Here is a 25,621-nt window from a genome sequence, read left to right as displayed (position 1 = left end):
GGCTGCTGGAGAACCCCACCCCCAGGATTCTGCTCTCCAGAGCAAAGACTACTTCTGGGAGCAAGGAAAAGCCCTGGATGTTCCCTAGGGACTCTATCATTGGCTCCTCACTGGGGGGTTGATGGGGGAGGTAATCAATCCAAACAGCCAACAGCTGGAACCCCTCCCCTGCCATTAGCAAAGGGGTAGAATAATCAACAGTTTATAAAGCAGACTGTGAGGCCTGGGCATGCTCACCCGCTCTCTGGCCTCTGGACTCATTGTTGTCCTCTGCCATGTGGCCACGCGCTAAACTTGGGCACTTATAACCTATAATGGGGAATTGTAGCCTGTAAATCAGCCCTTTTCATCCCTTTTCATCCCCTTCCTCACTACCTGGGACCCCTGCTCTGTTATTTTCTGTTATTTTCTCCCATTTCTCTTCCCTCCCTTCCTGAATAAATTACTGGCCTAACTCACCTGGTGTACTCTTGAAATTCATTTCAGCAGAGCCAAGAACCTAGATTGAATCCAGTAACACTTCTCGGGGATCACCCGTTTGGGAAGCGCTGTGCACACCAGGGTTCCGAGCCTTTTTCGCTTTGCCTCTAGATACTAATCCTGATTCACCTTACAGTAATTTTTCAGAGCAACATTCTGAAACCTGAGGGCAGCAGTGTCCAGTAGCTCTTTTACTGGAAAAGGACAGCCCAATTGTCTGAACTTTAATTACTCTTGGTAAACACTGCTCCAATTTTCCATAACCATTTCAAGGAGTATTTTGTGACATTTATATATATTCTGGAGACTTTTATAAAGGGCCTTGAGAAGAATGCAAATTGAAACTACACTGAGATACTAGCTCTCACCTATGGGGCTGGCACAAATTCAAAAAGCCTGACGACACATTCTGTTGGCAGATCTGTGGGTGCCAGGAACACGCATCTATTTGCGGTGGGAATGCAAAATGGTGCAACCTGGCACTATCTAAAATACCACGAACGCACTGACCCTTTCCTCTAGCAATCCCACTTTCAGGCACTTATCCTGGAAGACACACGGGGCCCACATAAGGTGAAAGCTGGTGGGAAATGTTATAAATGGATGGACCGGGCCGACGATGCCAGAACCCATCGATAATCTTCACCTCACCAGAGAGCCAGTATGCGGCTCCTGATGGACGTCACACCACCAACAGCCAAATATTCTTGCCTAAAACTAAGTGAACTTGAATCACATCAAGGCTTGCATGCTAATTGCACTAGTTGGCATAAATAACAGAGGAACACACTGGATGACACCAGGCAGATTCGAGCCACAAAATCCAGTGTGAGGGAAAGTCTACAGGACGAGCCAATTTGTTTCTTCAACAAGTAAGTGGTCAATTTAAAGAATAACCAGGGGGAGGAGAGGGAAGCACAGGATAAGAGACCAATCAGTCAAATGCCATGTGGCGACCTTGTCTCAACCTTGATTCACACAAACCAGGGGAATGTGAAAACTCCCTGGAGAAAGGAAACCATGAAGGCTTTAGAGTTACATTTTCCCAAGAAGCCCATAGTTTTAGGAGATACATTTATGGATTAAATATGATTCTGGGATGTGCTTCAAAATAAGCCAATGGGAATATGGGAGAAGGGCCTGGGTAACAAAACAAGGGTGGCCTTGTGCTATTAACTGTTCAAGCTAGGGGAGGGGACGCAATGGTTTCATTGTGCTGGTCTCTCTATTTCGTATGTTTGGCCTTTTCTTTCATTAAAAGTTAAAACATACACATAGCACATGTGCACACACACATTTCATCATTAACCCAGAGACTGCATTTGTGGCCAGTTCCCCTCTATAAAAAACTCACAGCATACACACATTAAAAATAAATAATAATACCAAAGGTTCTTTTTTTCCTGGCTTGGGCCCAGGCAGAATGACAGATACTTTGCAGGCCAGCAAAGTTCACCAAGATAAACGCGTCGAGCTTAAAATGTTATGGGGGCCGAACTCCTGAGGAGGTGCTCTGGAAAAGAATACACCGGATATTCTGGGAAGCAAAAACAGCAGAAAATTTTCTGGAGGGAACTCTGGGGCCTTTGCCTTAAATCAGCATGTACGTGAACAAAATCAGGGATGCCTGTTGAGTACAACAGCGTATCTAGCAGCTGGGCTGATGGCTGGGATTTTATGGGAGCAGTGGGATAATCACGTTGTCAGTGCTTAAAAAAGTTGCCCAAAATTCTCAGTAAATAATATAAATTTACCTCATTCCATCCTAATGTAAAAGCCAGTCTTTGGTATCAGAAAAAGAATCGGGCTGTTTGAGTCTCAGCACTGGCGTTGCCTGGAGGAAGACTAAACAGACTATTTTTCACTTACAAAGAATTTGAGGAGTGGCCAAAATGCTGGTGTTTTCTCTTCTTCCTATGAGGTCATGGGACAGAATAAACATGGCAGGTACAGCAAAAACACAAGGGGAAGTGGAGGCCAAGCGCCTGAGAAAGGCTGGCCCTTGCCATGGCACGGTCTGGAAAGCGAGTGGGTCCCTCAGACCAAGGCTGGGTCCAGCACCTTAGGCCAAGTCACTCCTCGGCCTCCTCAGGTACACCGGCAGGAAGAGGCGCCTCGGCTTGGCCAGGGACAGGTTCCCCACAGCCAGGCCCAATTGGGGACCTGGCTAAGGAACACAGAGGCAAAACACAAGGGGCACGGCCCTTCTCATGCCGGGAAGCTGGCACACCTTCCTGGCTGCAGGGGCCAAGTGAAAGCTCTCCCTGGGCCTGCCGATACAATGGAGTGGCAGGGACCTTTACCTATTCTTGAGATGGCTTCAGCTGAAGAGATGATTCACTTCCTAGCTATTCTGAGATGGGGGTGCCGGAGACCCCTGAGTGCCCTGCATGTTTCATTTTCTAGACTGCACAGTCTTAAGCTGACTTTGCAACTGAACCTTTGTCTTCAAATAAGGAGATCAAATAAGGATGGAGATGGCCAGAAGGATGTGCACCAAGCAAAGGGACGGGCACTGCCTCACGATCCCACCCCAGAAGCCACGGCTGGGGGAGAGGTGCAGAGCGCGGCTCCCCTCCTTGGCTCAGGGGTCCTCTGCAGCCAGACTTCCTCAACCACCCGGCCCCAAGATCACCTCCATCAGAGCTTGCTAGTCAGTACTAGCTACCTAACAATTTTAGCTTTTTGCTTTTGCTTATTTCTTACCACCCACTTGGCAGCAGTAAGGCAGGATGATACTGACACAGAACACACAGAAACCGGGCAGCAGGCTGGGTTGCCCTGTAAGGGCGAAAACTGCAGGGCACATTCAATGCCATTGGGAGGACCTTAGCAAATGGACAAAACGAGCCCCAAACCCAGCAGCCAGTACAGGAAAACAGGCTTGATTTGCTTAACACAAAACTGAATGCAAAAGAAGCTGTAGTAACCAAAGCCAACTAAAGGCACCCCCTCGTGTAGATCCAAAATCACAGCAGAATCCACCCAAACACACTGCAGGGTCATTGCAGAAAGAGCAGAAAATTGAAGGGTTAAAAGACTTCAGCTCACACTAAACATGTGAGCAGGCTTATCTAAACCCCATCACACAGGAGGCGGAGTTTCTGAAATAAACCATTGTTGGAAATTACAGCTTTGAAGAGCTCCAGGGTCAGATGGGAGTAAGCCATGGCCCTAGAGGGCAGGACCCAGCACACCTGCCTCGTGTGTCCCCCAGTGCCTTAACAGGTACTTAATGAAAAAACGGACAGATGTGTTTAAAAAGGAAATCTCAGCTTGGGAATAAACTACACGGTTTGAGATGCCCAGTAATTTCCTTTATATGAGACTGAGAAAATGCCCTCTGTCACACTTACCTCCCTATAAGGAGCACCGCTGCAGTCACGTTTGACATATTATAACTGAGTCTGTATGCACGATACAAAAGAGCAGAATTCTGCCCCCTCAATCAACAAAAGTACCAACCCTGGCTCCCTGCGCTTACTGAAGGCTCACTCTCTACTTGGCTCTGGTGCGCCTCCCTGGACTTTTAATAAGACTGATGCCAGTGATGGATGAGAAAAGTAGGCATGAAATGTGAAGCGCAAGTACCCAAGTTCAGAAGCGAAGCCAGGTCTGAGTCGAGAGAGGCTGGCTCTCAACCCACAGGCAGAGCACACCCTTCCTTAAGGAAATTAACTCTTTCAGACTGACATTATTGCCATTTGTTAAACAATGACTTTTGTTCACAAAATTTGCTGAGCTGATAACATTCGCCAATTGGAAGAAGTTCACCCCCAGAATTAGTAGGGATAAAGTCCTTGTTGTGAACATGTAAACCAGAGGACAATTCAGCCAGCGCTGCCCTACAGAACTTTCTATGAGGGTAGAAACGTTCTCTTATCTGTACGGAACAATTTAGTAGTCATGAGTCCAATTGTTCTCAACCAGGGGCAACTGGGATCCCATGGGGGAAGACACTGGCAATGTCTGGAAAGGTTTTTGGTTGTCACAAGTGAGCATGGAGGCTCCTGGCATCTAGTAGGCAGAGCCAGGGACACTGCTACAATGCCCGGGACAGCCCCACCATAGAGAGTGGTCTGGCCCTAATGTCCAAATGTCAATAGTGTCAAGGCTGAGAATCCCTGCTCTTGTCATACCTCACTACTGACACTGGAGAAATAAATTTATTTTATTTCATTTCAATTCATCTAAATTTTAATTTAAAAAACTAAGAGAATAAAACTAACCTCCCCTCAAAGGGTGTTAATTTAAACAACCACGTGTGTGTTAGTACAGCTATAGAGAAGGTGCTACATATAAAAATAAGGGTCTTGTTTGCCAGGTATTTCCATTTAAAAGAACTGAGGATCTTCAAGAAAAAGAGATTCTGATGTTTAGATTTGAGAAATGATGAGCGCAAATAAAAGCATAAAAGCAAAAGCCCATGACGCTTTAGGACACATGTCCAGGTGCCAAACAGGTCATCACAAAAAGAAATCACAGGACAAGTCTCCCTCTGTAGAGGCCGGCAACTCACTCTTGCAAGGTCTCCACCCCCTTCTCTTTGTACTGCAGTTCTTGCTTCATCTGGGTCAGCTCTCTTTTTAATCTGGAAAGCTAAACACAAATTACTTTTTTTTCCCAAAAACAAGCTGTGAAAAATTATTTCTATAATTACTAGCTTTTGTCATTTACATTTCTGCATAGCATGCAATTCAGTGGATCATCGAGGCTCATCTAAGCCACTCTAGAAGAACTGCCTCACTTAGGTACGAAAATACCGCACCACTGACAGGTTCCTGTCCAAGTGGGGAAGTGGCAACTATTTTCTTTTTCAAGCCTACACATTACCTTTAGCAAACTTTGTAGTACCTTTTTCATCTTCCACTTGCTATTCATAGGCAACACATATTGATCACTGTTTCTCTAAGAAAGGTCTCTGACCACCTGTAACTCAATCACCTGGGGTACTTATTTACAGATTCTGGGTCTCCCTCCAGGCCGAGGGGTTTTTCCTAGGCACACTAAAATTTAAGAACCACTGGATTAAAAGATACATTGTGGTTTAGGGAACCCTTGAGACATCGCGAAAGAAGAAGGCTCATTTCTAAGATGTCTCAGTTCTTGATTGCAAATGCAACAAAACTGTCCCCCTTCTCAGACAACAAGACAAAGGTCTGAAGGGATGACACAAGGTGACACACAAAGAATTCAGGTGTCACCAAGGAAGGAGCACCAGGACCTTTCTGGCCAAATGCCTTGGCAGGAACAACCCCACTAGGACAATATCAACCAGGGGAGAAACGGCAGACTGCTAAGGCTGTCGAGGGGCAAGGTTGGCATCTGGGTAACAAAGGATGCAGCCCTTTGAGATCAGGCCTTGATGTCATCAAATCTTTCCAAAAAGGGGTGAGTTGAGCCCCTCAAAATACTGAGAGAGATAGGAGCTATTTTTACATGAATTAAGGTTTTAAAATGAGACTTCTTTCCCTTTATTGGGAAATAAGCAGAGAATGAAATGAAATGTAATAAGAACCCATAAAACCTAATGTCTTAACAAATTATAAATCTTAGACATACCGACCACCACAAAATGAACCTCGATGAGTAGATGGTACACAGAAAAACTACTTATAGTGCTACTAGTTTTAAAAATATTCGTTTTACTCACCCTATCCCGACGACCAGCTATTTCTGCTTTAATTTGGTATGGATCGTACTTTGTATTTGTTGAATATCCAGAGAAGGCTAAAGAGAAGGAACATATTTTATTTTATAATGAAGCTTTTAAAATAAATAAATAAATGCATATAAACAGGAACTTCAAGTCCACCATATTAAATAATTCTAAGCCTCAGACACAAAAGTTAGCAATGGTGCCGAAAGAATTCACATTTCACAACTTCAAATTTTCTTCATGATTGGTTTTTGCATGAGGTCTTTCTAAATGATTCCACATAATAACATATATGGCTGTAGGTGAAAATAAAAACTCTGTTTAGGGCAGCTACTAGGGTTAAAAATCAGACGCACACAAGGAAAAAAAAGATATGATTATGATATGGAAAACTGTTCTTAGTATGTGAACAGTATGTGCAGTATTCTTACTTTCTTCAAAAATATACACATATAGAAGTCACTGGAAAGATAGTCATCAAATGTTTAACTGCGGATACAGCGGTTGCATAACAACTGATTTTATTTTTATCTCTTCATATCTCTATTCTCCTCATAAACAATTTTTGAAGTAAGAAACAAAAACATTAAAATTTTGTAAAAAGAAAATGACAACCTCATGGTAAGGTGTCAGTATCTGGCAGGCTTGAGAAGAGGCTATTCCCCCAAGTTGTTTTGCCCCCCACCCCCATAACTTGCACTGAAATACCCATACTCTTCACCTCAGGGCTTGTTTTCGATGGCTATCTAGCTAAATCATATCACCTAGCTCAAGGCCTTCCTAATCAGAGCAGTGAACCGGACTGACTTTTTTTTTTAAAAAAAACAAAGTTTAAAGAAGGAACAGCCAAGACCTGCGGCTGAAGAAGAGACACAGCGCCGTGCACGCACGAAGCAGATTCAGCCAACTTCTGTCCGCACAGAAGCTCTGCAGCTGGGGCCTGGCTGTAATTTCTACCAGCCCTTTGGTCTCTCTGCCTGGCTTTTTCTGGCCATTTGTCCCTCCTTTCCCCTCTGCTTCTGCAGCGCTCCGCCTTGGCGCGAAGGCTCTTGGCTGGTCTCTTCCTCTGCCTTCAGTGAAGAAGCACACGGGGGCACCGGCCTCCTGCCTATCGCCCTTCACCCCACCTGCTCTGAAGTGCTGCCTGCAACTTGGGCCTTCTCTCCTTTACCCCTCCGACAGGGACACCCAAAGCTGGCTTTCACTCAGGGAACTTGTGTACTAACAACCACAAATTTAAAATCGTTTTCAGACTTGACGTTGGGAAGGATTCTAATGCCCAGAGCCATCATCTAGCTTAAGCAGAAGGATTATTTAATAGCCTCCATTAGAACCAAATCCAAAGCGCTTTTGAGCAGCTCAGATATCTCCTCTTTTAAAATCTGTTCTATGGAAATTTTTATTATTTAAGCCCCATCAATCAGAATGTCAAACAACTGAATGTACTGAAAAATAAATATCTGGAGGAGCTAAATATTTGCCAACCTTATCTCAAGTTCTCGTATATTTAGAATCAGGATTGCGCAAAGACACGGAATAAAACTTTTTAAAAATATAATTCTTTCTTAGACCAGGATGTCTATTTCCACATCCTACAATTTCCATCTTGCCTGACTCTTTTGCCCCATTTATTAAGATTAGCAATGAAAGCTACCCCTCAGACAACGCCCTTAAAGGACAGAAATCATTCCCACAAGATCTGCACCTGCAACAGGCCGTCCTCACAGTGAAACCACTCAGGTTATCTTTGCTACTGTCTAGGAAACTATAAAATTCCTAAGCACCTGCCACAAAAAAATCCTTTCCTCTTCAAATGTCAAGGACGTGTGTGACCTCTGGCATAAACTTGGAATAACATAATCAAATTTCTAAATACAAATTCTCGATGCCTTCCCATCTGCTAGTAAGTCCAAGAGAACAACAAAGGGGGTCCACGGAAGAGCTCGGGACTCCAGGGCCCGTTGGTAACAGCAGGCCCTGCACGACACTTTGAGAAAGACAAGTAGCTTCCTCTTTTAGGACATGCCTCCAACCTCAAGGTTTATGACAAAGACCTGCCTTTTGCCTCTGAAACTTTCTTCTCTTTGAGAGTTGCTGGGGCAGAGCTAGTAAATAACCAAAGGAGCCCACTCAGGTATAGAATATTGTTCTGGATATCATAACAACACTACAGCTCGGCTGGACCATAGTGATGTAAATGATTATACCTTGCTATTATATTATAGGGTCCCTTTCACACGTATTTCATCTATTCTCCTAAGATCTTTGTGAACGAGAGGTAATTATTATGTTTTCCCACTTCACAGACTGAGTAAGTTTGTAGTGACATGGTCGACATGAGGCCATTGGTCAAGGAAACGCGTGTCTAACTTGGGCTCCTGTGGATCGGCACCCCAAGATCCTAAGACTAGCTTTTATGATGTAAAGAAGCACTGTTCCTCCACCTCCCCAATGCCCATATCCAATAGATGAACTCGACCTATGTATTTGTCACTCAAAATTCTGCAAACCCCAGGGCTTACCTTGCACTTCTTTTTTACAGGTCACCGAAAGGGGGAAATGCACTCCCCCCATACACACATGCCCTCTCCGTGCTGTGGGAACCTGAGGTAACCCCAGGGAGAAGACAGGCCTTTAAAAGGCCAGAAAAGGTATTCCTTTGATGTACCCAGGGTTTGCAACCTGGTGTATGTGCTTCCACACCTTTCTCCACACAGCCAGCCCGGTTCCTGCCCCTTCAGGCCCTTTGCAAAAGAGGTGAAAACCGAGGCTCAGAGTGGAGAGGCTCAGAGTGGGTCTCCCACAGTGACCCAGCTAGGAAACGGAAGACTGTCTTGTGACCTGTTGGAAGATATCACACACGTGTCTGGCCCAGGTTCCACTCTGGAATGACAGGCCTCCGAGGCTGCATGGGAAATCCCGACTAGATATTAATTTCACCATCAATGGCCTTCAGAATCTTTTTGTTTAAAAATCATGATGGAGCAAGGAGATGAAGTACTCTATTAGTTCCTGTGATCTCAACTCTCAGATGAATTCGTGCAATTTAGTGCCTCTCAATGCAATTGGATGCAACTTCCCAAGGAAGATGTGTCTGAAATAACAGATTTCTAATGGAAGGTGACTGAGACGAATAGGCAGAGATGGTATCTGATCATCTTTGAACCGTCAGTATCTAGTTCAAGGTAGGTGCTCAACATATTTACTGAGCTGAATTAATTAGTGTCCTCAAGGAGTCCTAATTCTGATGTATTTAAAAAGATGCCCCATTTTCCCTCTTTCTCATGGAAGAGAGGGAAGCTAGCCCCTCACTTACAAAGACACTTTTAAGCAGCAACTATGACATGATGTAATTGCATCAGGAAGAACCCTTATCTTGTGGGGTATCTGCCCAGTTCCTAAGAATCCACTTTATCTGGGAACTGCCCTCTCCCTACCGGTGGGATAGGACAGCTATCTGGTAGGAGAAGACCCCCTCCTTTCTCCTGGCTATAGGTGATGGCACCAGGACTAATTCGATTCTTTCCCCAAGGGACTCGGCATTGGGACTCAGCAGTTCTAGTTGGGTTTTAAGCGTGGCTGGGCTGAGGGACATGACAAAATTTGGGATCCATCCTCTGCCATGAGCCTGGACAGATAGAGAAAGCCAGTCTGTAGATGGTAAGGATGCTCAGAGGAAAGAAGAAATGGGAGACTGCCTAACTTGTCTACCAGGGGCCAGCTCTCCTGGTCGCCATGTCTAGACCTTGTGATCCTGTGCTTTGACCACAGCTGATTCTGGCTCCAGCATGGCTGCTGATCCAAGCCTGGTCAGTGAGTCTTCCCCCAAGAATTTGGCAAGAGGTCCAGTCTTTCCATGTGGCTGGAAATACAACACATGAACTTGGGAGCTGGGGAGCAGGCATGTTCTGCTCTCCATGGAGAAGCAGAGAAACTGGTCTGTAGCATGAGAAATGGATGTTAGAGACAGATGAGAATGCAGGGAAAGAACTTTCTTGGTCTTCAAATTACTCCTCTCCCTCCTCCTAGGCCTGCTGGAATTTCTGCTTGTGGATTTCAGGAGACATCTTGTGTCCTTAAAATAAAGTCCTCTTTACTTAAAGAAGAAGAAAAAAAAGAAAAAAAGACCAGTAAACCTTTTCCAGAGGTGACCTGCTGGCAGACTGCCCCTAAGGACCAGGTGTGTGCCTCCAGGACAAAGCACTATGGGGTATTGCTCAAGGAGCAAAGAGGACTCTGGGAGAGAAGACAGCATGCCCCAACAGGTTCCAGGCTCACAGGTACTAACGATCAGCACAGCGACAAAGGCACCTGTGTCAGTAATCGCTGCCAACAAAGGAAGAGATGGCTTTTTTTAAAGGCACCGTAAGCAAAGGCCCAAACATAAAATAAAATTGGCCCTCCAGATTGAGGTTTGCCAACTAAAGCCCCTGAAGATGCAGCAGATCCCTTTTCCTCCCATCTGCTTCACCATGCTTGTGCCCAGGAAAACCAAAGGGTGGATGGACCCGCTATGGCCCCTGGCCTGCCCCAGAGAGCAGCGGAGAAACCCTGGAACAAAGAAGCAGTGGAAGCTAGCCTTCGTGGGAACTGCTTCTAGCCTCAGAAAGAATGTTGGCGGGCTGGCCGTCTGATAAGGAAGAACTCTGAGGCAATCTAACAGGAGAACTCAGGGTGGGGCAGCACTTTTGCACTTTAGATAAGGCTGACTCTTTCCCAGCCACCTCAACAAAGTCATATTCCTGCTGCTAGGAGGGAGCTTAACAGTCAATCTAGACCAGATATCAACTCCAGGGAATCTGCTGGGGAGCTGAAAAAAGAAATACCCCGGCCCCACCCAAGGCAGAGGAGAGCCTGCTGCCAGCCAATGTTGGGAGCCACCGGTGCAGAGCAGGAGTTGGCCGATTTGGTCTATAAAGGGCCAGAGAGTGCATATTTTAGGCTTTGGGGCTTATAAAGTCTATGTCCCAACCACTCAGCTCTGGTGCTGTAGGTGAACACAGCCAGAGACGATACTTAAATGAACGTGTGCGGCTGTGTTCCAAAAAACTTTACCTATAAACACCCACCACAGACAGGATTTAGTCGGCAGGCTGTACATAGTTTGCTGAGCTGTGCTCAGTATAATTTCACGGCAAAGAAGAAATCCTTCCAAAAGATCCTGCAAATGGTCATCTAAATTTCATCTGGAGGCTCCAAGATGGCCGAGTTTCTCCAGCAGAATGACAGAATAATTCCAGGAAAAAAAAGTTTCTCAAATCATGAAATGAATTCAGTATTAAAAGGAAGGCAGACACAAAGGTGGACACAACCCAAGTGTCCATCAGCGGGTGAATAGATAAGCAAAATGTGGGGATGCATACAATGGACTATCACTCAGCCCTGAAAAGGAATGGAGTGCTGATACATGTGACACCGTGGGATGAACCCTGGAGACATCAGGCTAAGTGAAAGGACAACCAGTGTAGGATCTCACTTATACGAACTATCTAGAATAACCAAATTCATCGAGACAGAAGGCAGATCACAGGTTACCAGAGGCTGAGGGGAAGGGGAGGGAGAATGGGGAGCTACTGCTTAATGGGTGCAGAGTTTCTATTGCAGGGGGATGAAAAGGTCCATGGACGGTGGTGATAGTGGTACAACACTGTAAAGGTCATTAAAACCACAAATTGGTACACAGTGAAGAAAGGAGGGATGCGGACTTGGCCCAGGGGTTAGGGCGTCCGTCTACCACATGGGAGGTCCACGGTTCAAACCCCAGGCCTCCTTGACCCGTGTGGAGCTGGCCCATGCGCAGCGCTGATGCACGCAAGGAGTGCTGTGGCACGCAGGGGTGTCCCCACGTAGGGGAGCCCCACGCGCAAGGAGTGCACCCCGTAAGGAGAGCCGCGCAGCACCAAAGAAAGTGCAGCCTGCCCAGGAATGGCGCCGCCCACACAGAGAGCTGACACAACAAGATGACGCAACCAAAAGAAACACAGATTCCCGTGCCACTGACAACAACAGAAGCGGACAAAGAAGAACAAGCAGCAAATAGACACAGAGAACGGACAATGGGGGGGAAGGGGAGGGAAATAAATAAAAAATTCTAAAAATTATTGAAAAAAAAAAGGAAGAAGGAGAAAACTCTACACAATGGAGTGAAAAGAGAGTAGGTGTGTCTGTGAGAATGAGTGCCAAACTGGGGACACAGCTCTAGCCCAATGCTGTACAGACATCAGGCTGGGGACCAGGCAAGTAGCGCGTAAGCTCATGGGGCCATGTGTGTTCAAATCCAGCAGAGCACCTGAATTGGCTCTGGTCAGGGGCAAAAGAGGTCAAGGCTTGGCAATTCTTAGAGCTCAGGTGGCAATGCTGACACCAAATCTTTCCTCTCCAATGAATGGGGATTTTAGTTTTATTATTCTGGTGATTTCTACAGCTCAGGGGGAAATCAGTGAGGGGTGTTGGTGAGATACACTTCCTCTCCTCCCTTTGTCCCCCACACCCACCCTTGTGCTCCAACATTAAGTAAATTGTTCTTTAGTTGAGTACCCACCTCCCATGTGGAAGGTCCCAGGTTCGGTTTTCGGTGTCTCCTAAAGAAGATGAGCAGATGAGCAAAAACAACGAGCACAAACAATGAGCAAAGAGACGAGGAAGCCATCTCAAGAGGGGTAAAAAAAAAAAAAAAAGGCTCTTTAATAAATTCCTCTGTTTACCATTATTGCTCCTTTTCCCCTACAATCAGCCAAAAGGGAGAAACCAAATCTCTCACATCTAGCACCAATTTAATACCAATGTTTAAAACCAGTACTGGGTGCTAAATAAACACCTGGTGAAAAATAAGTGACTGGTTTAGTAATCCTACCCTGGGCCACGAGAAAGCTCATGAAGAAGAAAGTTGTCTGCCTTTCACTTGCCCCAGTTTATGTCACAAAATGTGGCCAACTATCTGTCAATTTATAACTGCTCTTTATTTCCAGATGACTTGAAAACCAGGGGCAAGGTGTTGCCCACACAGGACCAGGTCCTCTGAGCTGCCTCCCCCATGGCTAAGAAGCAGTACAGACTCCTGAAGGCTACAAACATAAAGAGGTCTGGTTTCAAATGCAAGTTCTCCCATTCACCAGGTATGTAACTGTAAAGAAGATATTCAGTTTCTCATGTATACAATGACGATCACAGCTTGTACTTCAGAAGGCTGCGATCACAGTGCATAAAAAACACCAAGTACATAGATTATTGGTTCCTCTGGCATCGAATGAAGGACGTAATAGGATAAAAGTCCAAACTGGATTCTGTTCTCAGCACCAGAGCAAGGAGACACCCTTCTGCTTTGGCCACCTGACAATAAACACTCTGGGCTGTGGGAGCGCGTCATGGCTGACGAAAGCTCTAGGGAGACTGCCACCTGCCGCATGGACATGGCCAGCCAGACAGTTAGATCCCAATGATTCAAGATAGGATCACTATCTTGAACTTTATCCTGTGGCAGGAAATAACTGACGTGGGTCATGTCGAGCAGGGTTGTCCTCACTGTAATGGCCAGGTAAGGTTAAAGGGCAATTTGAAAGAGCCTAGCAACTTGCTACACCACTTGGGTTAACTTGTGGATTCCATTCCTGATCTGTTCTCTGATGAGTTGATAACCCCAGCAAGATTCACTGGTGGCTCCAGCCCTTCCCTGGGAACAGGCAGGCCCAGTCTAGCCTGGAGGGGAGGTGTGAGCCTGTCTATGCAAATAAGACTCTGATGAGCATGTGACCATCTCCAAGATGAAGCGTCTTAGCTTCCTATACTTAAGAAACTTTTCCACTTTTGAAGAAAGCGCCTTGAATATTTCTTTTTTACTGAGCACTGACAAAATTCCACCAGGCACAGGAAGGATACAGCTGAGTGTCGAGTCCCTGTGTACCCAAATGTCAAGGGAGTGAAGAGCCCGTGGAAATATAAACCTGGCCCTGTGTCATGATGCCCCAGCCCTCCATGACTCCAAGTATTGCACACCCTTAACTGCCGCCTCGACATCACCCAGGCCTACCTCAGTGGGTCCTAAGCTGGGCTTCCTCCCCCAGCCCCTGAGAATGGGCCTGGAGCTGTCCAGGTTGCCAGAAAGTTCTCTATTTGCACCCTTCAGCGTGTACTGTCCAGAGCCCCCACGCGGCGCCGGCGAAGGCCTGGCTACTTCAGCAGCAGCCGGGATGTAACACGTGCCTTCTACTGCTCGGTCTGTCTTTTCAACCACGGGCCAGAAACCTCCTGCCAAGGTTTTCTGATAGCTGCTTCTTCAATCCCATTCTAAGGAAGGCTGATTTGAGAGGGTCTCCAAAGACCTAACCAAACCTGACCAGGCAACAGATAAGATGTCTTAGGACTACTGGGAAAAAACACCACTAGGCTGAACTACACGAAATTCTTGGTATTCAGATCTTTTTTTTACCTACAAAAATGGCAATTTCATATGGCTCAATTTAGCATCTACCAAGTAGCTTTCTGAAAAGTTTAAAATCATACGTAGGGGAAGGGAATGTGATTCAAGTGATAGGGCCTCCACCTACCATATGGGAGGACCCAGGTTCGATCCCTGGGGCCTCCTGGTAAAAAAGAAAAAGAGAAAGTGTGCCTGCACAGCAAGCCAGTGCCCGTGTGGTGAGCCAAGTGCCCACACAGTGAGCCAGTGCCCATGCAAGTGAGTTACGCAGCAAGATGATGATGCAACAAAAAGAGAGACGAAGGGGAGAGTCAAGGTGAAGCACAGCAGAGGCCAGGAACTGAGGTGGTGCAGCTGACAGGGAGCCTCTCTCCACATCAGAGGTCCCCAGGATGGAATCCCGGTGAATCCTAGAGGAGAAAGATGAGAAGAGAAGACAAAAAGAGAAATAGATACAGAAGATCACACAGCGAATGGACACAGACAGCAAAAACAGCAGGGCGGGGGGAGGGGGAAGGGGAAATAAATAAACACATATTTTTAAAAAATCATAACTGTATGTTCTCAGACCAAGTTTTAAGCAAAAGCATCCACTACGTGTGGCCTCGAGGCACCAATTACATGAACTTCCAATCCTATGCAATCTCCAAGTAGGACAATATGCTGGGCCATAAAAGAAGTTTGAAACCTTCTAGAGGGTATACTCTGACCACAATGAAACAAAATTAGAAACCAACACCAACAAGACATCTTAAAGGGTCCCAAAGTCTTCCTTCTGAAGACCCCATGGATCAAAAAATAAATGCCAAAGGAAATTAGAAAACACCTTGAAGAGAATGAAAATGAAAACACAGCATACCAAAATTGGTGAGATGCAGCTAAAGCAGTGGTTAGAGAAAAATGTGTTATCTTTAAATGCTGTGTGAAAAAAAAGAAAGGTCTAAAGGTCAATGACCTAAGTTTAAACTTTAGGAAGCTAGAAAATGAAGAACAAATTAGAGCCAAATTAAGTCCAAGAAAGGAAATAATAAAGGGCAGAAACCAATAAAATAGAAAATAGACAAGAGATAGAGAAAAAAACAAGAAAACCGATAGCTGGTTTACTGGAAAGAACACTACAACTGAAAAACTTCAGATACACTTACTGAAAAAGAACATTTGTTTGTTTGTTTACTGTCTCTCTTCCCCCCATGAGGGCAGGGCCCTTTCCTTCCTTAGCTGCCACCATATCCCAGTGTCTGGGCACAGAGGAAGCATGTGAGGAACATTCGCTAAATGAATGGCTACCAGAGAACCATCTAGACACCAATTCGGAATATTAAACATAGAAGTTTGATTAGAACCTTGTGGAAACTGTCTTGCCCAAGTGACCTTTACCATTTACAGATAACCCAGCAGAAAGATGGCTTTTAGGGTCACAAGAGTCTTTAGCAGACAAGTCAACTCACAGCTGGCGTAGGAGCGGCTGTCATCCTCACACATTTTATGCAGCTGCTGGTACTCCTCCTGGGCCAGCTCGAACCGCTGCTGCTTAATCTGGTATATTTCCTTCTTGGCATTGAGGGCCTCCTGGGCCACAATTAAATATTCCTTCAACATCCGTTCCTGCTCTCGCCTCCACTGTTCTCTTGGATCCTCAATCTGGGTGAGCTCTGAAATGAAAAGGGTAAGAACACAAGTGACTTAAGAGGAAAATCTTTAGGTTGCCCAGTCATCATGTGGTTATACCAATAGTCAATCAGAAAATGAATTAATTACCAAGAGGCACATTTTGGAAGATTCTACATATCAAAGCTTTCTAGGGTGGGGCACACCTATCTCTATATTCACAGTTGAGAGGAGAAAACTACAAAACAGATATGAACTAGTTCATCGGAGGGGAGAAGACAACACAAGATGATTTCTCATGGGTAATGACCACATTGTAAATAAATGTTGGAGTAGATGAACCCACATGAGCTCATATCTGTCAAACGAATGAGATTTACAGCCTCCTTCTCAGTGACTTCTTCAGCAAGGCTGTTCTAAAAACTTTGCTGCCACTCTGCCTTGCCTTGTCCTTCTGCTCTACTCCCACCTCCCAGACCATGCAGCCTTTTCTTGCTCTTCGTTGACTCCTGCGTCTCCTCTGATCCATGAATCCCCCTGCCTTCCACCCTTGCTTTCTCACTCTAGAGGCTCTCCCAAGGGCGCATGCTTTCCTCTGGCTCCAACCTCTCTCCTTAGCTCCAAGCTTCATTTCCAGCTGCCTCCTAGACACATCTCCAGATGGACCCAAAGTAACGCTGAGTAATTTGCCCAAAGCACAACTCATCCGCACAACTTGCCCTTTCACATCCAAAAACCATGAAACCAAATGACAAGGACAGCCAACGCCCACTCCATCTTCTGCCTTTCCTCTTTCAGTGAGGGCCTCATTTGGACCTAGGCACCCAAACCGAGACTCATCCTCAAATAGCTCCCACTCCTTTCCCTCACCCAGAATATTCTGTTGGTCGTGAAAATGGGTGATTCCTGCCCCTAGCTATAATAATAGCTGATGGCATACCTTTCTCTCCCTCTCCCCTTGGTCCACTTAAACCCTCAATCTTCCTCCGGGAACATTCCAACAAAACCTATGCGCTCACCAAAGTTACCTTCCTAGCTCTGCTTGCAACACTTCAACACATTTTCTTTTAAAACACAGAGCCCACCTCCTTAGAACGAGCCCTCAAACGAACTTGCCAGCCTCGTTTCCATTTTCTGTTCTTTCCCCCACAAACAGACTGAACTTTTCCCAAGCCCCTGAGTATGCCGGACTGGTTCAGCAATGCATTTGTTTATGCTGCTTCTGTCCTCTTCTGCCCACCAGGAAATTTCACCATCTTGCTTTCTTTTTTTTTTCCTCCTAGTTAGCCATCTTTATTTTTAAGATTTATTTTTTATTTATTTCTCTCCCCTCTCTCCCCAGTTATCTGCTCTCTGTGTCCATTCGCTGTGCGTTCTTCTGTGTCTACTTGCATTCTTATCCTTGTCAGCCGCACCCGGAATCCATGTCTCTTTTTGTTGCATCATCTTGCTGCATCAGGTCTCCATGTGTGCGGTGTCATTCCTGGGTGGGCTCCACTTTTTTTTTTCATGCTGGGCAGCTCTCCTTACGGGGCACACTCCTTGAGTGTGGGGCTGGCTCCCCTACACAGAGGACACCCCTGCATGGCATAGCAATCCTTGCGCACATCAGCACTGCACGTGGGCCAGCTCATCACCAGGGTCAGAAGGCCCAGGGTTTGAACCTTGGACCTCCCATGTGGTAGGCGGACACTCTGTTGGGCCAAATCCACTTCCCTTCACCATCTGTCAAGACCCACCTCAAAACCACTTCTCTTTTCAAAAGCTTCTCTGACTCTCCAAGCACTTAGGTTGCTACTCTGCAAAGTCTGGTACAGCTATTCTTAACACTTAGCACATCACTGTGTTCTTATGTCACTGTTTTCCACCTAAACTCTGAGTCCCCAGAAGGCAGGGGCACAGCTTCAGTTGTCTTTATAGTCTCAGGACCTTGTACTCAGTCTGAAACCCAGAAGGCAATAATTGCTGACTGAAAGGCATCTCATTAAGTGGGAAAGGGGAGGTCAAGTTCACTCTGTAGACAGAGGACCACAGTCCGGAAATCAGATCCTGAAATCGAGGGGGCAGAGTAGCAAAGAGGTAAGACACCCTGCTGGGACAGCACCACCCCCTCTAATGGAAACTCTCCTCCTAGCAGGGTGTCAAAGAGAAGTGCCTCCTGAAGTGTACGGAACAAAATGGAAAGCAGTATCTTCATTACAAACTGGGAGACACGAGCCTAACTGCTGGCAAATATTTTCAGGCTGCCGGCAGCCTAAAGGAAATAACGGGGAGGTTGGAAGAGAGAAATGCTGGCAGTTTCCCGACCTAAATCCTACGAAATATGCAAAATAAGGTTTTTGTAAAAGCCTGTTTGCTAGGATGTGCCAAGGCAAGTTCCTCACCTGGAAGTCCCCCTGCCTCCCGCCCCCTCCGCCACCTGCCCTCCTGCCAAGATCCCCGACCCATCTGTGCTGGTGGGTTTTCCGCGTCAGCCTCAGGTGATGGTGTGCACCTGCCCGGGTGTCCCTGTGGGGTATCTGGTAGACGGGCTTAGCATCTACAGTCGGTTGACTTGAAGTAAAGGAGATGACCCTCCATCGTGTAGGAGCACCTCACCTGATCCCTTGGAGGTCTAAGGAGCCAAGACCTGAGGGTTCTAGAAAGAAGAAGAAATTCTGCTTCAAGACTAGCTGGTCGACTCCTCCTCCTCCTCCCAGTCTGCAGCCTGCCGGCCTCCCCTAACAATTTCAGACTCCAGATGGCTCCAGTCCTTTCTGCCAGAATGCACGGTCTCCGCCCTGCCCCGCAGGTTTCAAACACACACCCACACACCCTGGTAGTTCTGTTTCTCTGGAGAATGTTAACTGATGCATCCCCCACCCCTCGGGTCACCACCCTAGGGCCTGTCCAGGACAGACACTGCCCGGCTGTTCACCCTCTGCCGCCGGCGACTGACACCTTTCACACTTGGCTCCAGTGAACCACCCAGATGGTGGAACCCTCCAAGGCTATCGCCCCCGATGCCCTCTGGTCCCGCACCCACCAACCACCTGCACAATTCCAACTTGACTTTCTGATTTCTCAGGCCCTGTGCTTTTAAAGAGTTTTAAAGCTCTGCTCTCAAAAGTTGGGGGTCTGGGGAGCAAGTGTAGCTTGGTGGTTGAGCACCTGCTTCCCATGTATGAGGTCGCGGGTTCAATCCCCGCTGCCTCCTAAAAAAAGGGCAAAAGTTGGGCACTGGAAGGTTTTCTTAGGGGGAGGCGGGGAGGTAATCTGGAGCTGATGTCCTCACCCTCCTCCCCTACAGTGCTGTCACATCTCAGCTAGGCTCATGGGGGCAAGAGGAAAGCGCTTGGTGATTCCTCAGAATTAAGGTCCACGTCCACTTCTGGGTGCCGTCTCCTTGAGGGCAGAGACCAGGTTTCGTTTTCCCGTGTCTTCAGGGCCTAAACTGATTGTGCCATAGCTTCTTGGCTTTCATAGCTTCCAGCCCCGTGTCATGAGCATGGGGTCCTCCCACAGGTGGCGTGACACCCCCGGCAACCTCAGGGGTGGGAAGGGTGGGGCAGGAGCGGCCGGTGAGCAGAGGGGTGCTCTAGAAACACTCACTGCGGTGGAGGGAGTGAGCGAGGGAGGCCACGGGAAGAGCGGGGCCACGGGCAGAGTGGGGCCACGGGCAGAGTGGGGCTGCGGCCGGAGGGGGCAGTCCAAGGGGGCGTGGGCCCCAGAGGCAGGCAGGCTGAGCGGGAAAGGGGGTTGAAGGCAAACGCCTCTGGGGTGCACTAACGTACCCACTGGCCCTGGGAAGGAACAGGTGTGGTGATTACAAGCCACCCTGCCCGTGTGGGCCTCCCGTCCCCAGAGGACTAGCCCTGATGTGGGCTGGGAGGGCGATGGGGCTGGGTGCTCCTTAACCCCTGTCTCCAGTCGCCACTGCATGACCTTGGGGTAACATGTGCAATCCAGCCCAAGGCTGCCTCCCCACTGCCCAAGGACTGGGCCAGGAGAGGATTTCCAGTTGAGGTTTCTGCAACAGACTCTGGCAAGGCAGGACCCTACCCCAGAGCCACCCACCTGGGTTAATGGCACTAAGAGGAAATGAGCAGGCATGGATTTCAGTGGCAGGAGAGCACTGCTCACCTTCAGCTGCCCCCGGCGCCCATGCACTTAATGACCTACAGAATAGAAAGCAAGCCAAGGGGAAGCCATGCTCCAGGTCTCCAGCTTATGGGAAGTTGTCCCCAGGAGTAAAAATGACAATGCCACAAACCCTGAGGGGGCCAGAATAAAAATGGGAGAGTGTGAGAAAGTCGAATTTGAGAGAGAAATGGACATCCCCAGAGGGTACCCAATTAAGGGGGCAGAAAACCAGAGCGAGGAGACGAGAAGTGATCTAGAATGAAATGGAGCTTCCGGATCAGGCTTGCCACCTCGGCATTTCTGACATTTGAGGCTGCACTGCCCTGGGTGGGGGGCTACCCTGTGCACTGCAGGCAGTTGGCAGCATCCCTCGATGTCAGCAGCATTGCCCCCCTGTGCTGTGATGACCAAACACATCTCCAGACAGCGGAGGGGGGCAGACTCGCCCCCGGGGAGAGTCACTGCCCCACCAGATAGTTCTACAGAGGAGGCCTCATGGTCGAAGACGCAGTAGTTTAGCTGTAATCTTTTTGACATTTACCCCTTCACAATGAATAAAAAAGTTTGGTGCACTGAAGTTAAAACAAAGGGGTAACTCTTGGACATTTACTGCTCTCAGAAATATTTAAGTTCCATTTGGCAATAAACAACCTTCTCATCATGAAATGTATCTCTGTTCCCAGACTGCCTGGGAAATTGACTCCTTATATTAGATAGTAAAACCCTATATAAAACATAATACATGCAGTCCTCAGCAAAACACAAGCAAGGTGCAGCTACGTAAGTGCTTTACTTTTAGAAGGACTCAGCTAATAGAGACTTCAGATTATACTTTTAAAACCAAGTTTAACGCTGCACCAGGCAAGAAGGATTATTTGGCTCTACGATATGAGTCTTTAGCAGCTTTGAGACTGAACACGCAAATGCATCCTCATATAAGAACGCAAATGTAGAGATCTACTTACTATTTATGTGGTCCATGTAATAAATTCCAATTTGCTTATCATATACAGTTTCCCATCCTAAAGGAAGCTCATCCCCAACACAATCGGCAAAGGTCAATGGCTTTGTTATCCTGCAAAATAAAACCACGGAGACAAATGAGGAAGTCAGGTCAATTCTGTATAAGTTTGTTGAATCGATTTTAGAATTAGGTTTCACTACAAAATTATATATAATCTTATCTGACCAACTGCTCAGTTGAAAAATTAATTCAAAATAATCATCGAAAACGTTAAAATATTAGCACACTCATAATTAAAAGCATTAATAATTCAAAGTACACCCTTAAATACGAGTGAAAATAGATATGGACAGTTACTGAAAAAACAGGCAAAACCAGCCGCTTCTTCCAGGCAGTATGTTTAATGATGTGATGACAATGGAATGTAGCAATGAATACACAGCTCTTCCAGAACAATAGGAGAACACTTGCGTTCTCTTGGCACTACCTGAGAAATAATACCCTCTTAAAACATTAAAATCTTCTTAACATGTGAACATCAGTTTAAATCTATATAAAATACATTTGTAATGTTTACATCTACCAGTGGTCATAATTTAATGAATTAAAATATTAACCATTGACCAAATACAAAAAGCAAAAATAGCAATACAGTAAGATGCCTGCTAAATACTTTCTGTATTCCTTATACAGTACATATTAGAATTTTCAAAGGGTCTTTTCTTTTTGTTTTCTGGAGAAAAACAACAAAAGCACATTGCGGGGAGCTGACATAGCTCAGTGCCTGAGCACCCACTGCCCATGTACAAGGTCCTGGGTTCAATCCCCAGTACCTCCTTAAAAAAAAGCGCCTTGTCCACAGACCCCTCTCACTGAAGCAAATATGAAGAAGGTAGCCTTGGATTGGACTGACACAAGGGACAGAGAAGAGAGGAAGGCACTTTCAAGTGGTATCTTTAGGTAGCACCTCCCCTCACCCCCTGCCCCCCCCCCCCGGCCGCTGACTGACAGGCCAGTTTTAGGAACACAGCTGCTGTAGAAAACGGACCCACCTCTACTTGTCTGAGTCTAGGCAGCTCTCTCTTCAGTTGTGACTATAAAAACACACTGACGGTATGCATGGGAATCCTAGAACCTAAATTTCACTAACCCGATCCTCCCACATCCAACCAGGATTCCAACTTCTGCTCAAGTCCCCAGCCCCAAGAAAGAGAAACACCACGACCTCAGCTGAAACCCACCGCACTGGTAGGAAAGGTGAACTTGTGATTCCTCCAAACTGCTTCTACAACACGTCTCTCTCTCTCCAAGGAATATTTAAAAGTTTGAGTAAAATGAAGAAGAGTGAGACACGGGGCATTTGGGGGACATTGGAATTGTCTTGCATGACACAGCAATGATAGATACAGGCTATTATACATTTTGTCAAAACCTATAAAAGTGTGCCGTGCAAAGTGCAAACCATGATGTAAACTATAGACCATGGTTAGTGGCAATGCTTCAATTTGTGATCATCAATTGTAAGAAATGTGCCACACTAATGAAAGATGTTGTTAATGGGGAGAGTGGGGGAAGGGAGGGATGAGGTATATGGGGATCCCCAAACAATGTGGACATTCTCCCAAACATGACACACAAGACTGGTGGTTCAAAAGTGCACAGCACGACGCCTTTACACACCAGGAATGGTCTGACAGCAGCACAGTTCCAAATAGAGCAGGTAACAGCAGAGAACCGTGCACGATCTGAGTCCTGAATAGGAACCAAATCACAGCAAGAATACAAACACTTTAACACACATTGACTCCTGAGTATATTTCTTCTCTTCTAGAGTCACACAGAAGTCTAGAGAAAAACTCCAAGCGCCTGCCATTCTAGGCACTTTTACAGATACAATCTCATTTCATCAACAAATACAGGCTGTAAACCATCCCTACTGTACTATTGAGCCCAATCCACTTACTTTACAATTGAGAACTGTGATAAAATTGTTATAAATTCATCTTTTTCAATTTTGTCTCTAAAAAACAACCTAAATTATTACAATCCCGTACTCCTTACTCTAAAAATGAACAGAATGGTACTTCTACCGTTTTGGTGAGTTTTATTTTGCCTTTCTATAAATCCATGTGTCTCTGATTCCACTTTCTTTCTAAACAAAACATGGAATCGTTTCTGTCATCCACAGAATCAGTACCTCAAACCAAGCCAATGGGGAGTCACAACTCAGAGAGTCCACTGAACGCCAAGAGCAAAGGCCCTGCCCCCATAAAGTCAGCTCTTACAGTCTCAGCAAGTTCTTGCCGTTTGTCTTGTTAAGTCCGTAGGGCCCACACTTAGAGCCTGTTTAATCTTATTTGACCACAGTTTGAACTGACTCAGCTCCCAAGAGAAAGTGGTAAATTAGAAGACAGGGACAGAGGTCCCATGGGCAGGTAGAATACAGCAAAAGAGCAGGTGACAGCAATGAGGAGCACATAAAAAGTCACTTGACCCATCCGTTCAAATCTGGAACACAGTCATACGTAGCAGGATATCCGTGGAAGCCAGCCTCTAAGATGGCTCTCAATGATTCCCGCCTCCTGGAATTCACACCCTTGTACATCAACCCTTCCTACACTGAATAGGGCTGACCTGTGCAACCAATAGGATACTGCAGAAATGACAGTATATGACTTCCAAGGTTAAGGCATACAGGATATTTCAGCTGCCACCTTGTTGTCCTGTTGGATCGCTGGCTCTGGGGAAAGTCAGCCACCATGTTGTAAGAACACTCAAGCAGCCCTACGGAAAGGTCCACATGGCTGCCAATAACCAACACCAATTTGTCAGCCACATGGATGAGCCACCTTGGAATTGGACCCACTAGCTCGTTGAGCCTTCAGGTGACTGCAGCCCCATCTGACACCTTGATCATAACCTCATGAGACCCCAAGCAAGAATCACCCAGCTGTTCCTCAAAAATTGAAATGTAAAATTACCGTATGACTCAGCAATCTCACTTCTAAGCACATATCTAAAAGAACTGAAAATAGGGACTTGAACATATATTTGTACACCGATGTTCACAGCAGCACAATTCACAATAGCCAAAAGGTGGAAGCAGCCCAAATGTCCATCAACAGATGAATGGATATACAAATAAAATGAGGTATATACGTACAATGGAATATTACTCAGCAACAAACGGGACGGAAGTTCTGAGACATGGATGAAACTTGAAAACATTATGTTGAGTGAAATAAAGGAGACACAAAAGGACAGATACTATATGATTGCACTTATTATGAAATAACAGAATATGCAACTCCATAGAGACAGAAAGTAGAGTATAGGTTACGGGGTCGGGGTGATGGGGAGTTAATGTACAATGGGTACAGGGTCTCTGGAAGGATGGAAAAGCAGAACATTGTGGATGTAATTACTGTCAATGATTTGTATGCTTGGGTGCTTGAGAAGAAGAAGAAATTTTATGTTGTGTCTATGTTTCCACAAATTTTTTAAAAAGAGAGAGATTAAAAAGTCAACAACAGTTAAATGTAATACAAGATCCAGGACTGGATCTCATAATGGAAGAAGAAATGCCCCAAAGGAAATTACTGGGACAACTAAAAAAATTGGAATATAGCCTATGCTTTATACATCAATGTCAATTTCTTGAACTAGATAACTGTACTTAATGTGGTTGCGTAAGTGAATAACCTTGTTCTTAGGAAATATACACAGGAAATTAAACAGTAAAGGAGCGTGAGGTATGCAAACTACTCTCAAAGGTTCAGAAAATAGAGCAAGAGTGATGGAAAGAACAAGAGAGCAAAAGAAAGAAATAGAGGAAGGAAGAGAGGGAGAAAGAGAATGAACAAATGTGGCAAAATGTTAAAATTTGGTAAATGTGGGTAACTGGGTACTGGGTATGGAGTATATCAGAGTTCTGTGTGTCATTTTTGTACTACATTTGCAACTTCTCTGTAGTTTGAAATAATTTCAAAATAAAAATTTTAAAAGAGAAAAAAGAAAAAAGAAAGGAAAAGAGAACCACCTAGCTAAACTGCTCTGAACCCCTGGATCACAGAAACCATGTGTCCTGGTTTGAGTGAGTCTTTTGTGGACCTCAGAAAATGATGTTCTTGAGCTGACCCATTCCTGTGTGTGTGAAGGTATTGTGTAGGGGGCCTTTTGGTTAGATTCAGTCAAGGGACCTTTTGATTACATCACTTCATTTAAGGCCCTTGTTTATACTGCCAGGTCCAGGGTGGGTCTGAATCCTTTTACTGGAGTCTTATATAAATGGAACACAGAGAAAGACAGCTGCCATTTTAACTCTGCCACGTGAGAGAGGATTCCAAGATCACCACCAGCCGCAGAAAGAGAA

At 45.9% G+C, this 25,621-nt stretch overlaps 1 protein-coding gene across 1 annotated transcript in view; it reads right to left on the bottom strand.

The window, feature by feature from the left end:
• WWC3 (WWC family member 3) overlaps positions 1-25,621 on the bottom strand; it is a 132,667-nt gene that overhangs the window by 53,243 nt on the left and 53,803 nt on the right. Inside the window, exons 2-5 of the mRNA XM_058291765.2 lie at positions 21,251-21,360; positions 16,004-16,207; positions 6,134-6,210; positions 5,000-5,079 (exon numbers count right to left, since the gene is read on the bottom strand). Coding sequence (XP_058147748.1) covers positions 5,000-5,079; positions 6,134-6,210; positions 16,004-16,207; positions 21,251-21,360 — 471 coding nt within the window. The remainder of the gene's footprint in view (positions 1-4,999; positions 5,080-6,133; positions 6,211-16,003; positions 16,208-21,250; positions 21,361-25,621) is intronic.

The sequence above is a fragment of the Dasypus novemcinctus genome, chromosome X (assembly GCF_030445035.2).
Source record: "Dasypus novemcinctus isolate mDasNov1 chromosome X, mDasNov1.1.hap2, whole genome shotgun sequence".
In the NCBI taxonomy this organism is placed as follows: domain Eukaryota; kingdom Metazoa; phylum Chordata; class Mammalia; order Cingulata; family Dasypodidae; genus Dasypus; species Dasypus novemcinctus.
The sequence above is the reverse complement of the archived record's forward strand: the minus strand, read 5'-3'. Positions and strand labels throughout refer to the sequence as shown.